Source organism: Phalacrocorax carbo, chromosome 2 (genome assembly GCF_963921805.1).
Source record: "Phalacrocorax carbo chromosome 2, bPhaCar2.1, whole genome shotgun sequence".
In the NCBI taxonomy this organism is placed as follows: Eukaryota; Metazoa; Chordata; class Aves; order Suliformes; family Phalacrocoracidae; genus Phalacrocorax; species Phalacrocorax carbo.
In genome coordinates, this window is record NC_087514.1 from 148,780,019 (window position 1) to 148,794,343 (window position 14,325).

Below are 14,325 nucleotides of genomic sequence, written 5' to 3' on the forward strand. Positions count from 1 at the left end.
CATCGAAACTGGTACTTGCTTTTATCTTCCGCCCCCTAGACTTAACTAGGTACTCAGGTCCTTTGAAAAAAAAATTCAAGTGCTTTCAGTAAAAGGCAATAGTAATAGAAATGCTTTACTCTACACCCACCTACTTGAATCTGTAAATGCTGAACCTAACAAAAATCTCAATTTTAAAGGTAAATTTAACCTGTGAAAAGGGCAAAGCAGAAAGTGTAGGTGATTAGATATCTTCACTTGAAATCAATTTTAAAAAAAAAAAGACGATTTTGCACTGGCACACACTGCTTCACAAAAAAGAAAAGCCTGAATCCCCTTGGCTTAGTCTTTGTGAGAGGAAAGCTCAAGTGAATGATCATCTACAGACTTCAAAAGAAAAATGTTTATCAATTAATAGCAAAAATATCTTAATAAGACAGAGCTTCATAGGGGCAGGTTTTCCAACTAAGTCTGAAGGAAAATACATGACATTTGCCACTAGATGGCCCCTCTGTACGACACACAACCCACGGCACCCTGCTCAGCGACCTGCTCTTCCTCAAGCTGTTGAAGCTACTGGTGCTTCAGCAGCAAGGGACCCCCACAGCCAGCAGCCAAACACAAAGCTTCTTGCCACTCCAAAGCAGCTCGGACTAATTTTCCAATGTTAATTACTTTAAGAATTCTTGTGATAATCCTTCACAGAATTTCTGGCATAGCTGCTTTTGCTAAATTAACATATTTGTGAACATGAAAACTAAGATACGCTTTTCTCCTCACAAGCTACCTATTCACCTCATTTGGGAGCAGGAACAACTTGCAGCAGTGTAAATGTTGGAGAAAAACATCTTACACACTTTGTCCCATTTTGTTATTTTTCAAAAGTATAATACACAAAAGTGGCAGGTTAAGTTCTAGTGACACCTACAACCTCTGCCTCAGTCATCTCTTCTTCTCTTTCCAGATGGAGCACAAATCCAGCAACCTTCTCTCCTGCTAATGAGAACACTTATCTTTCCAGAGCACTTTGTGCCCTTTGATCTTTATTTCAAGGCATAAAACATACTACGTTGCTACAAATAAGCAATAGTTGAGCTATGATTCATAGTTTAAGGTGCTACACAAACTTCCAGAAAGTAATCTTGCTCCCCCCTGTACAGGTCACATAGTGAAGCAAATAAATGTTCATTTACTGCTGTTCCTCTACTGAAAAACAGATCTCAGATAACATTTTAGATAAACAGATCCACATTTGCATCTTTACTGATCCAGTTCTCCCTATGACAAGGAGAATACTGCAGAACTACTTTCTCTAGACCACACGTGGTCTCTTCCATGCTGGTTTGGCACAGAGGATTGACTCTTTTCCCCTTTCTAAAGGGATTTGCCTTTTCTTTTTGTATGCCAAAATGGATTACGGAGGTCAAGTTTGGGGGGTGGATGGGGGGTGATGAGGAACAGGAAGAAATTGACTTCTCACTGTTTAACAAGCAGGTGACAACAGCTAAGACTAGGAGGATGAAATGGATACAGTCATCTGCTTCCAAGAGAAAAGTAAGAAAGTTCAAGTACATTCTTATTTCCCAGAATGCTTCTAATTTATCAGTGTGCTGGTTTTGGCTGAGTAGAGTTAATTTTCATCACAGTAGCTAGTATAGGGCTATATTAGGGATTTGTGCCGAAAACAGTGTTGATAACATAGGGATGTATTCCCTGATGGCTGAGCAGCGCTTACACAGAGTCAAGGCTTTTGCTGCTTCTCACCCCACCCCACCAGCGAGCAGGCTGGGGGTACACAGGAAGCTGGGAAAGGACATGGCTGGGACAACTGACCCCAACTGACCCAAGGGATATCCCACACCATATGATGTCATGCTCAGCATATAAATTTGGGGAAGAAGAAGGAAGGGGGGACATTTGGAGTGATAGCATTTGTCTCCCAAGTGACCGTTAGGGGTGATGGAGCCCTGCTTTCCTGGGGATGGCTGAACTCCTGCCTGCCCATGGGAAGGAGTGAATTAATTCCTTGTTTTGCTTTGCTTGTGTACGTGGCTTTTGCTTTACCTATTAAACTGTCTTTATCTCAACCCATTAGTTTTCTCACTTTTACCCTTCCAATTCTCTCCCCATCCCATTGTGGGGAGAGTGACTGAGCAGTTGTGTGGGCCTTAGTTGCTGGCTGGGGTTAAACCATGACACACAGTTACACAAAACCACCTGAAACAGAAGTACAGACATGTTCTCCATCTCCCAACTAAATGAAATTTTATGAAGTACACTGAATCCGGGTACCGTTCTCTGCTACAGTGCAAAGCAGACTGTAACCCACCAGTAAAACAAGCATTCACCCTACGCTGCCTCTGAGCAAAGGTACCCACATTCAAACCAGCCTGTCCTCAGCGAGTTGCACTGCAGTGCCAGATGGAGCACAAACTGAAGCTCTGAACATTACATGTGCAATGCAGCTAATCCCACCTCCTCTGCGTACCTTACCATCATGACAGACTGGGAAAAACAGAAAGCGGGACTGGGCTCTCAACCTGAAAACTCAAGTTCCTTACCTAAATCAACACATTTTTCACCCTCCTAAGGAAAGAATAAGGCATCAGCAAAAAGGGAAACATGGATGAGAAAATAGCGAAATACCAAAGAGAAATTTAAATTAAGTGGGACTGACATGCAGCACCAATTAATGAAAAATATGTTAATTGGTGAATTAAGAAAGAGAGCAGACACAGGTAATGTGAGAAGGAGAATGCTATGAAAGTGGAGGTGAACTGACAGGCATAACCCAGAAATAAGTGATTTTTCCATCCCTCCTAAATCAAGTGCGAGAATTATTCACATATCTTATCTGACATCACTGAAGCACGTCTCATGGATCTCTTAAAATGTACATGAGGGTACCAAAACTGATGAAATACGTTAGGTCGGTACTATTAAATACTGAAGAAAGTATCATGAAGCTAACAGGAATAACCTTTTTTATCTTCTGTTTTTAAAACAGTTGTATACCACTTTCATGGATAATTTTTACCATCACTATGTGTTGCTTCTATCTGAGTAAGTTGCAACAAAATTTTTATTTCATACTGGCTGCTCTTAGACGTACAGAAGTTTTTCTTAAATACATGTATATAAATATATACATGAAGCTCAAACCCTTTATAGTAGTACTTTGCACAGATAACTGTGGGTCTTACACGCAGGTCAAATTAAGAGAGCGTGAGACTTTGGCACTAAAAGTAACACAGCTGGTTTCTTGTCTTCTTGTCACATACATGACAAGGTGATATACACAGCACAGAAGTGATACAGCACACGTTTAGTGGAGGTGTTTGCATGGCCACTACGTTCATTAAAATAAGTGAAGCTAGAAGACAGATATTTTCTTTCTTTTGCTCCAATGCTGTGAAATTCAATGAACTTGATGCTCACACTGAAGAAATTTTTACATTTCAAACTCTTAGGTAGCTATTGTAATGCATTACGCGTCTGAAGAGAAATGTTCAACATATTGGATCTGCGAAAGAATAAAAACAAGACATACCTTGTCTATTCCCATTCTCTTCATCCTAGAATAAAGAAAGAGTAGTGCATGTTAAAAATTGAATAAATGGAAAAATGCTATAAGCTATGAAGTCTTGAAGTGAACTTCTAAGATTAAGTCTGCATTCTGGTATCTCATACTTTTTCACAAATATCAACTTTACTGAATTGAGGCTTTCATGCCAAAAATGAACTGTTAATAGCTGTTTAAAAAAAAAAAGGGGGGGGGGGGGGGGGGGCAAAAAAAGCCAACAACAACTAAGCACAGTTCCATGACACATCCCCACAGAAACAACATGAATGGCATTATCTGAAAACAAATGTACCAAACCCCCGAAACACTGTTAGGAAGCCTAATACTGTATTGTGTATTGTTGCAAGCATGTTTCCACACTGAAAGCCAGGCAGGAGAGGTTATGCTTTAGTCATCTAAGGATTCAGAGTTAAATAATACGCAAGAGATACAAAATATTTTGTAAGTAAGTTCCAAATATGCTTCCTGAAATCTGAAATACTGAGTTTGTTTTACCTTTAGCAGTACTGCCTAGAGAAAAATATCTACCCTGGACACTATTTAGTAACAAGCATGAAGATTCCCCTTCTGCTCATTGCACTATATATACACAATCATAAGTACCAGCTATCACTGACAGTCCTTAAAGAAAAAAATTCATACAACTGGAATGTACTGAGGGAGAATGGCATGCTTAAAATACAAAATGATTACTCAAGTTATTGAGTAATACCACACTAGTAGAAAAGTACTGTTAAAAGTTACTTTTATATCCCTTGAAGCCCTGTAATAGCCAGTTGGTTTTGAACTGCAATCACCCAGAACAGCAGCAGCAAAGAATTAGACACGGCTAACATCTGCATGTCTCTAGTTTCCACGGAATCTGTCAAGTTAAAAAACATCTTTAGGACTTCAAATATGAGAGCTCAGTCTAGAAAACATAGGTCTCACATAGGGGAGGCTACCTGGTTTGATGCTATAAAACACAAAAAAAAAAAGGAAATGAAAAGTTAGCTAATACAGAATTGTCACTGTTTATGAAATACTGCAGTGGGCTTGTCAGTTTGTCACCGGGTATGCAAAGCTCTGTTACAGAAGACAGCTGCAAAACATCAGTTTTTCATGGTATCAAGCCAGCGAGCTCAGGCCTTTAAAAATGGAATGCTTTACAACACAAACATTTTGGAATTAGCTTTCCCTCCTATTTACCTCTCACACATTGCAAGATGTTAGTATATGCTGCTTCCATACCTAAAGAGGTTTTCTTTTGTCAATTCGTTGCTTCTCAGACTTATCAAACTTGAAGAATGAACTTCACATGCAAAAAAAAGCATGTTGCTGACTAACAAATCCTAATAAACATCTGATTTTAAAAGTGTAATTTAACATAGACTTTTTGCAAAGCTAGCGCAAGAAATAATCTACACGCTCCCTATGCACTTTCTTAGGGGAAAGGAGGCATGGAAAGCAAGGATACATGATGATTTATTCCTGAATGTGCAGCTATTTCCAGTTTGGTGTGTGGCCCCACACAAGCACAGCCGAGTACTTTTGGCAAAATGAAATACGTGAAACTACAATCTCAGGTTCCAAGATCATCTTTCAAACCATCCTTCACACAGGGCTGTCCCTCCCAACAGATCTACCAAACACCACCTTCCTCCATAACCTTCCTCTATTATAATGTTATTAACTAATTTATAAACAATTGCAATGAAAGAGAGTCCCTTGATTTGTAGTTAATTAGCTGTTTTGTGCAGGAACCATGAAAAGATACTAGATTTTAGCACACTATCCCGAATGTGACTAGACCTGCAGTATCATGTACAAACTGAACATTAAATGACATAAATGAAATATAAAAATATAATATATATAATAAAAGTATAATATAAATTAAATAGAACATACTAGCATTCAGTATTAAAATATGCAGAGATACTTCCCTGAATTAACTATAACAAATCACGTTCAGTCATTTCAGTGACAGCAAGTAAGGCCTGTTTTCCAGTCAGATGTAAATGTAAATGGAGAAAACAAAGCTTTATGGATGCCCCTCATACGCAGTTATGCAGGTCAGTGTCACCCTGTCACTAAGGTATCAACTTTTATTCTTGCAACTCACCCTGCTTATTCAGGTGTTACACATCTAACACAGGTGGCTCAATGCCAGTTAGTGCACTGGTCTAGCTACCTCAGCAGGAATTGTAGTTTCACATTAATGAGAGTGGAAGTCTATGAAAAGGCAAGCATCAGCTTTGCATATGTAAGATTAGAAATATCTGCTACTAGAGTTTACCCTCACCAAACCCTAGGTCTCTTGGTTATATGACTCCACCTATTTTATTCAAGTTTTGAACAGTTCTTTTCAGGAAAAAAAAATCAGTAGCATCATTAAAAATAAAATTAAAGTTTAGCACTGTTGTGTCTTTCTGATCAGCACTGAAACAAAAGAAACCCCTGTTGAAGTTCTGCAACATTTAGAGACATCCATGAGATGGACCAGACAGCTAGAATTTCATGTGCTTGACAGTAAAGTGGAGTTGGCTTCTGCACAAAAGTGACCCTCATTCTGTTAAAGTGGTGCTCTGCACCGCTGAATAAGAGAAGGGGAGGCCTCACAGCTCTCTCCTTTTTGAATAGCAAGGGTAAGGTGTGCCTCCAATCTGTGAAATAACTAAGTTGTCACACACACACACCAAAAAAAAAAAAAAAAAAAAAATCACCTGAAGAACTGAAGCTAACTCAAGGCAGTACTATTAGGTGTTAATATATTAGAAGACAAGTGTGTTTTGGGACTCCCAGTCAGCCAGATCTGAGGCAGATCTGCCTAGACCTCTTCCTTGTAGCAAGCTCCCCAGGACAACTGAAAAAAAGCTTTTCAATTGAACATAGGTTTTATTAGACTAACAACTAGAACACCGAACTTCTTCAAATTTAAATAAAAACCCTCAAATGGACCCAGACAAAGAACAGATTATTAAAGGTTTTTATAAAATAACACCCACTCTTCCCCACTCAATACATCCTTTGGGGTAGAGTTCTTTGCTTCCAAGAAAATTCACCTCAATGGCTTTTCAAGTTGCAGCCTTCTCTGGCTTGTAGGAAGCTTTTCTTCCCATTCCCATGGAATATTCAGCTGTGGTGTGACTTTACCACATCCTGGAGCCTAGAACCATTATGCTCTCTGTCCTGAAGATGCCCACTGTTCCCCCCCGTGTGAGGAGCCTTGTCCTCTTCTCCCCTGGGAATTCCACCTGACCTGTCAACAGTTTTTGAAACACACACGAACTGCAAGCAACAGGAGCAGAACTTTTAATGGAGACATTTTCACTGAATATTTCTGAATTGGAACCAAGAGTGGGTACTCAAGAGAAAAAAAAAATTCCAAGAATGTGGAAAGACTGATTGAAGGAAAACCATCTAGAATAGTTTTCCTTTATTTACTGCCTCTCCCAATTTATGTTGGCTTGCTAAAATTTAGAGGTCTTGAAATCTCTTGCAAGAGACTGCTTGCCTACCTTGAAAGCAATCAGAGGAGCTAGAATGCAAATACTTCCCTGGAGTAAAAGACGACCTCTGCACTGATCTAGAGGGAAAGCGACAGCATCAGGTTTACACTTGTGGTAACGGAAAGACTGTGGCTCTGAGAAACTAGTAGAGGATTGAGTAACTCCGGCTGTTATGTCAATGGCATCTTTCACTTAGAGCTGTAATCTCTACCTTATGTCAGAGGTAACTGCATTCATTCTCAGGTATGAAGAAGGGACAAAGCTACTACAAGACTTAAGACAGACAGAAAACCAAAACATAGTTATCATTACTATACTACCTCTAAGGTATGCAGAGTAAAACACCTCCACTTTCTGAGGCCCTTACAATTTTGATGAATGAGGAAAGAGGGAGAAATGATACTTGAGCTTAGAATCAATGAGAGAGACTGTAATTAGCTGGTAACCAATATGATCTTTGGTGAAATAAGGACAGCCAAAGAAATCAGATTTGCCCCATATTAGCATGAGGCTGACAATAGATGAATTTCATCCTTTAGTACCATAAACAGGAAAGCTGGACAGTATTCAAGGACGACTTCCTCCAAGCTCAAGATCAGTGCATCCCCAGGAGGAAGAAGGCAGGCAGAGGAGCCAGGAGACCTGCATGGATGAGCAAAGACCTCCTACAGAAACTCAAATGGAAAAAGGATGTACACAGTATGTGGAAAAAGGGACTGGACACTTGGGAGGAATATAGGAATGTTGTCAGGGTATGCAGAGATGCAACAAGGAAGGCCAAGGCCGACTTGGAATTAAATCTGGCAAGGCATGTCAAAGATAACAAGAAGGCCTTCTCCAAATACATCAGCAGTAAAGACGACTGGTGATAAAGTGGGCCCACTGTTGAACAAGGAAGGGGCCTTGGCGACACAGGATGCATAGAAGGAGGAGTTACTGAATGCCTTCTTTGCCTTGGTCTTTCCTGCTAAGGCTGGCCCTCCGGCAACTCAGCCCCCAGAGAAGAGAGGACAAATCGGGGAAAAAGGAAGACTTATCGGTTGAGGACTGCGTCAGAGATCACTTATGCAAACTGGATCCTTGCAAATCCATGGGCCCCAATGGGATGCACCCACGAGTCCTGAGGGAGCTGGTGCATGTTCTTGCTGAACCCTCCATCATCATTGAAAGTTCATGGAGGACAGGAGAGGTGCCCGAGGACTGGAGAACAGCAAACGTCACTCCAATCTTCAAAAAGGACAAGGAGGAGGACCTGGGGAACTATAGGCCAGTCAGCCTTACCTCTGTCCCCGGAAAGGTGATGGAGCAGTTTATCCTGGAGGTCATCTCCAGGCATGTAGAGGACAAGAAGGTTATCAGAAACAGTCAACATGGATTCACCAAGGGAAGATCATGCTTGACCAACCTGATAGACTTCTACGATGGCATGACTGGCTGGGTTGACGAAGGGAGAGCACTGGATGTTGTCTATCAGGACCTCAGTAAGGCATTCAACACTGTCTCCCATAGCCTCCTCACAGGCAAGCTAAAGAAGTGCGGGTTGGACGAGTGGACAGTGAGGTGGATTGAAAACTGGCTCAGCAACTGAACTCAGAGGGTTGTGATCAATGGAGCAGAGACTAGATGGAGGCCTGTCACTAGTGGTGTTCCCCAGGGGTCTGTGCTGGGTCCAGCCCTGTTCAACATATTCATCAATGACCTGGATGATGGGATAGAGTGTAACCTCAGCAAGTTCGCTGATGATACCAAGCTGGGAGGAGTGGCTGATACACCAGAAGGCTGTGCTTCCATCCAACGAGACCTGCACAGGCTGGAGAGCTGGGCCAAGAGGAACCTCATGAAATTCAACAAAAGCAAGTGCAAGGTCCTGCACCTGGGGAGGAACAACCCCAGGCACCAGTACAGGCTGGGAGTTGACCTGCTGGAAAGTGCCTCTGTTGAGAAGGACCTGGGAGTGCTGGTGGACAGCAAGCTGACCCTGAGCCAGCACTGTGCCCTTGTGGCCAAGAAGGCCAATGGTGTCCTGGGATGCATTAAAAGGAGTGTGGCCAGCAGGTCGAGAGAGGTTATCCTCCCCCTCCACTCTGCCCTAGTGAGACCACATTTGGAGTACTGTGTCCCGTTTTGGGCCCCCCAGTTCAAGAAGGATGTGGAACTGCTTGAGCAAGTCCAGTGGCGAATGATGAAGATGATCAGGGGAGTGGAGCATCTCCGTTAAGAGGAAAGGCTGAGAGACTTGGGTTTGTTCAGCCTGGAGAAGAGAAGGCTGAGGGGGCATCTCATCAATACTTATAAATATCTAAAGGGTGGGTGTCAGGACGGTGGGACTAGGCTCCTTTCAATAGTGCCCAACGCCAGGACAAGGGGCAACGGGCACAAGTTAGAACACAGAAAGTTCTACTTAAATATGCGGGAAAACTTCTTTCCTGTGAGGGTGCCAGAGCAGTGGAACAGGCGGCCCAGGGAGGTTGTGGAGTCTCCTTCTCTGGAAATATTCAAAACCCGCCTGGATGCATTCCTGTGCCCCCTGCTCTGGGTGTGCCTGCTCAAGCAGAGGGGTTGGACAAGAACATCTCCAGAGGTCCCTTCCAACCCCTACCATTCTGTGATTCTGTGATAACTTAGGTACCTAGGTTTCTATAAAAGCCACCTTATGAAGACCTAGGAGTAATAATTTTGAAGATCTGTTCTTTTTTTCTACCACCTCATGGACAGCAAAAGGAAGAGAAGAGCATACAACAGTTCAGGTTAATTTATAGAAGTATTGACCAGGGCTCTGTCCAAATGAACCTTATCATCTTTAGATGTAACTGAATGCCCTGAATAAAGGTATTAGATCTATCCAACAATCTCAACATTTCCTTTTCAAAAAATAAGGAAAAAAAACCAGCCAGAAATGGGAATGAATTAACCAGATTAAGACACATCATAGAAGAAACAGCAAAAAAAAAAAAGTTGTAAAAGCTCTCTTGCAGAAAAAGAGGGTGGTAGAACTTCAAGACACGCCTCGAGATTTACAGGTATCAGGCTCACTACGTACTGCTTGGGTGTCTCTCAGAAACCATCAGATGTGAATGAGATGGGAAGGGCTGACTTTTCTTTTTTATAGTACTTGCCCTTCCTTGTGCCTATCTCCTTCTGCATGTGAAAAAGATATCGTCCTCCTCAGAGAGATCTAGTAACACATTCACAAAGAAACCTATCCAGTCACTTCTTAGTTAAGGAGATTCAGCCTGCTCATGCTGTTTATATTTTCACCCTCAGCATGAATAGGGGTTGTTGTTGGGAGATGCTAACAAGTGGTCAGCTAAGACTTCCCCACCCTCCCTCCTCTGTTTCACATTAGAATTCAACCAGATATTGACTCTCTTAACAGTTATCAGGTGATCCCAACATTTCTGTCCTTCAAAACAGGTTATATAGTCTTGCTTCCAGTTAGCTTCAGTGACTCTTGTCAAGGGGAAAAAATTTTGGCACTCAAGTGCAGGCTGAATAGCTGAAGTTAACCAGAAAAGTGTGCCAACTTTCTCCTGCAAAGCTTTTTCTACTTCAGTGGAAATCTTATAGCCACATGGAAAAAATAAAAAAAGGCTCCCACAGAGACACATGAGTCACTTAGCTGTCTGGAAAGATCGTGAAACTTCAATACCCATATACCCATTCCCCGTCTTAAAATCTATTCTTCAGCCTAACTGCAAAAGCAAAAAAAAAGGTGGCACAGATTATGAGAACTTGCATACTTGTTGACTTTAAAATGAGCAAATGTTATTTTACCTCACTAGGAAAAAACCCTTGTCAACATTCAAATTTCTATCACTATTAAATGGACTTTTTCTCAACACCAGGTACCTACAGCGACTTTCAAAAGGTTCAAAGAGGCACACATACACCCTTTGAGCAATGCAGACCAATTAGCTACTTAACATTTAGAACTATTTATTTGCAGATTGTTGTTCTTTTCAGCAGACAGAACATAATATAGAAACACAACCCATCTTTCTAATGTACATTCATTTTAGAATGCTTAGGCTATTCTCTTTGTATGACAATACGACAAATTTTCAGTTCAGGGGGGACAACACCACCACCAAAACAAAAAAAAACCCAAGCCTCACATCCTTGAAGTCTACACTTTAGAAGGTGTACAGACTAATCACACTGGCTTTTGCTAAAATAAAAATTTCCAGAAAAATATTTCCATATTCTACAATAACCACTGGTCTTACCCATGGTAACAAATATTTTTAACTCAGGTGAGCTCATACTCCGTTAATTCCATTTTCTTGGAACAGATCAGTGCATGGTTATCAAATAACGCAATAAGTGAGCCCATCCACCTTACACACAAGGGATCTTTCATCTCTGTAAGACACATCTGTGTCTTACTTTCAAGCAAGCTGGATTTTTGACCCGAAGAAGTGTAGTAAAGCTACATATAAGTGCTTCATTATTAATTTCACTTACTTTAAAAGAAAACTGTACTGCAGATTCTGGAGGGTAAACTATGAAGTGTCTTAAGGTGAAGCCAAAACCCTGAGATGTCCTCCTTAGCACAACAGTTTTGGGACCAGGCCAAGAAAAAGCTTCTTCTTCCTCCGATGGTGATATAGCTTCACTCTGCTCTTTTCCATCTTTATTTTTTGCTGCCTAAAATAAAAAGACACACACAGAGTCAGTAATTTAGATAATTTAAAGATTAAAAAAACCAATAATACATTACTGTGCACTTGAAAATATAATTTCTCCCCCTGTAACCAAAATAACTTAATGATCACTGGTATTTTCTGAAGAAATGTGTATTATAAAGCAGCATCCTTACAATATTACACTTCTGGTCCTATCACATACAGAATTATTCTTAAATTTTAAATGAAGTTAGACATCAAGAAAGTCAACATAAAACAGTGAAAGGCTCAAATGAACTGCAACAAATGCGTACAGCTTGCGTGCTTTGCTTTCTGCAGATACAAACATGTGCCTTCTGGGACCTCATTTCTGGGTGCACATAGCTCACACACATATATACAAAAACAACTCATCTCCTCCTCACTTATAGCGCAGACACAGTTTTCTCAACCTAGTATCTCCTCACTTACAACAATTAAAACAGAACTGAATAACATATGCAACTTGTTAGGCTTCTTCAGCAAGACACCCCTTTCCTCTAGTCATACCTCTGACTTCACCTTTGTTTTTTCCACCCATAGCTACTTTCTCTGAACATTTTATTATGCAAATTCTAAATACACAAGTAAAAAGGTCTAGTTTCCTTTTAAAGTCCTACTGCAATGCCTCCTCTCATGCAGAAACAAGACATCTTGGGTTTTTTTCTTAAGGGTAATTTTATATGCCTATGACTCAAGAAACTTTATTATAAATATTTTTATCTTCTCAGACTTAGATGAAATCTTCCATTTCAATTTTCAAAGTGAGTGCCACACCACATGTTTCGAATCAGAGGCAGAAGACATACAAAGAAAGCATGCAAAAACCTATGACCCTCCTCTAAATATTCTAGTTCAACGATGCGTGAAACAAATTTAGATACCAGAGCCTATAGCCTATTCAAAGGGTATTCAAACAGAAATAATAGTCTTCTTGTCCTTCTGTAGCCCTGCTGCTGGGGCTCAGCAACTGGCTAGTACACGTCAGAATTTAGTGCTTGGTTTTCTTCCTGGGCTGCTCCAAAATAATCCTTTTTGATTCAGCTTTACAACTGGGATCTCCAACTGCAGTGCTTATCAGCAAGGTGGGCCCAGCCAAGCCCAATCAACATCTACAGAGAAGGCAAAGCATTTCCACTTAACTACAGTGACAGCAACAATATTACTGTAAGGAAAGTGTTGTGGCTGCTTGGTGAGATAGTTAACCCTCCAGAACAGCATTCTGCATTCAGGTATGTAAAACACGACACATTTCTACACAGATGCTATGGTTTGTCCTCAGAAACCCACATCTTGGTACATCCAACAGGGAGGACAAGGAAATAGTAGCCAGGGCTTCAAAGACCAGCCCCCTGCTACCTCCAACAAATCTGTTCTTCAGCAAGGAAAAACATACAAATGGAGAACGGTCTTGGTGCTACAACCAAGACAAGAATTGGAGCCACTTCTGGAACCAGAAAACCAGGTAATCTCCGACAGGGCCCCCCTCCTCTAAAAAGCCCAGAAGGATTATCAGCAGATTTTGGAAAAACAGTAATAAATACCAAGGACTCTATCTCAGCCCAGTCTGATCTCATCTATCATCTTCACTCACATTTTAAATCATTTGTGTGAAACCAAAAAGACTGTGCAATCAGCTAAGGAATGAAAAATCAGCAAGGACTGTGGAACTGTCAGGGCGAGTGGCTTTAGTTTAAAGTTCAAGCAGTGCAAAGATTAAGTTAGACAATCCTTAGCCTAAGGATGGGGTTTGTTATTGAGGTGTTCCCCACCAATTTATTCAGCTTCTGAACATGACAACATTTTTTCAGTTCTGCACAAATAAATGGCCCTTCTCAGCCTTTCAATCTCATGACATGAGCAGAAACCAGAGCCAGTAAGAACATTTTGATCCTCGTAAATTGGCAAAAAATAAAAGCTCCTAATAAAAAAATATCACTGGCCTCTAAAAAAAAAAAAGGGATTTTTCCCATTAAGTGATGGGCAGCAATCCATCTATTTAACATTCTCCTGCAATCTTTTGTTCTCCTCTCAAATTTTTACAGGCAACACTTGATACGGAAGTTTTGAACAATTATAAACAACTGCAGATATTGTACAAGATTGAGAAATTGTAATAAGCAAACACCTATCATTATGGATATGTAAACAGTAAGCTTAAATGTTGCACTGAAAAATATATTTGCATCTTTTTTCTGATAAAAACCTCCCTAATTAGCCTAAAGGCAATTTTAGTATGTATAACAATGGATCACTGAGGTTTATGTATAGAAATACTGTAACCTGAGTTCAAAATACAGCCATACAGAGAACTTCGCCAGGTCTGAGAAATGGGAGATGCAGCATTTGACTGTAATGAGAAGAGAACCTCTAATTTCCTTGTAATTTCATGTTAACTTTAAGCATTCATGGAATTTGCTGAACTAAAAGCTGTTCATAAACAATGGTACTCCCCAGTCAAATCATTATTTCTTGAAAGAGCCTGCCAGAAGTGCAAGGTTATCTTCATGCCATCCTTGGACCCGCTGCGAGGTCTGCCAACAAGGCAATGCAAAAAGCCAATATTAATAATAAACATGAGACATATTCAGTAACAGCAACTTTCAGC

General features: G+C 40.7%; 1 protein-coding gene across 4 annotated transcripts in view; it reads right to left on the reverse strand.

Annotated features, from left to right (window-relative positions):
* The window catches only part of ARHGAP21 (Rho GTPase activating protein 21), a 127,018-nt gene that overhangs the window by 61,726 nt on the left and 50,967 nt on the right, over positions 1-14,325 (reverse strand). For all 4 annotated transcript variants that reach the window (XM_064444792.1, XM_064444793.1, XM_064444794.1 and 1 more), the window contains 2 exons: positions 11,518-11,700; positions 3,530-3,554 (listed from right to left, as the gene is read on the reverse strand). In XM_064444792.1, the coding sequence (XP_064300862.1) occupies positions 3,530-3,554; positions 11,518-11,700 (208 nt within the window). The remainder of the gene's footprint in view (positions 1-3,529; positions 3,555-11,517; positions 11,701-14,325) is intronic.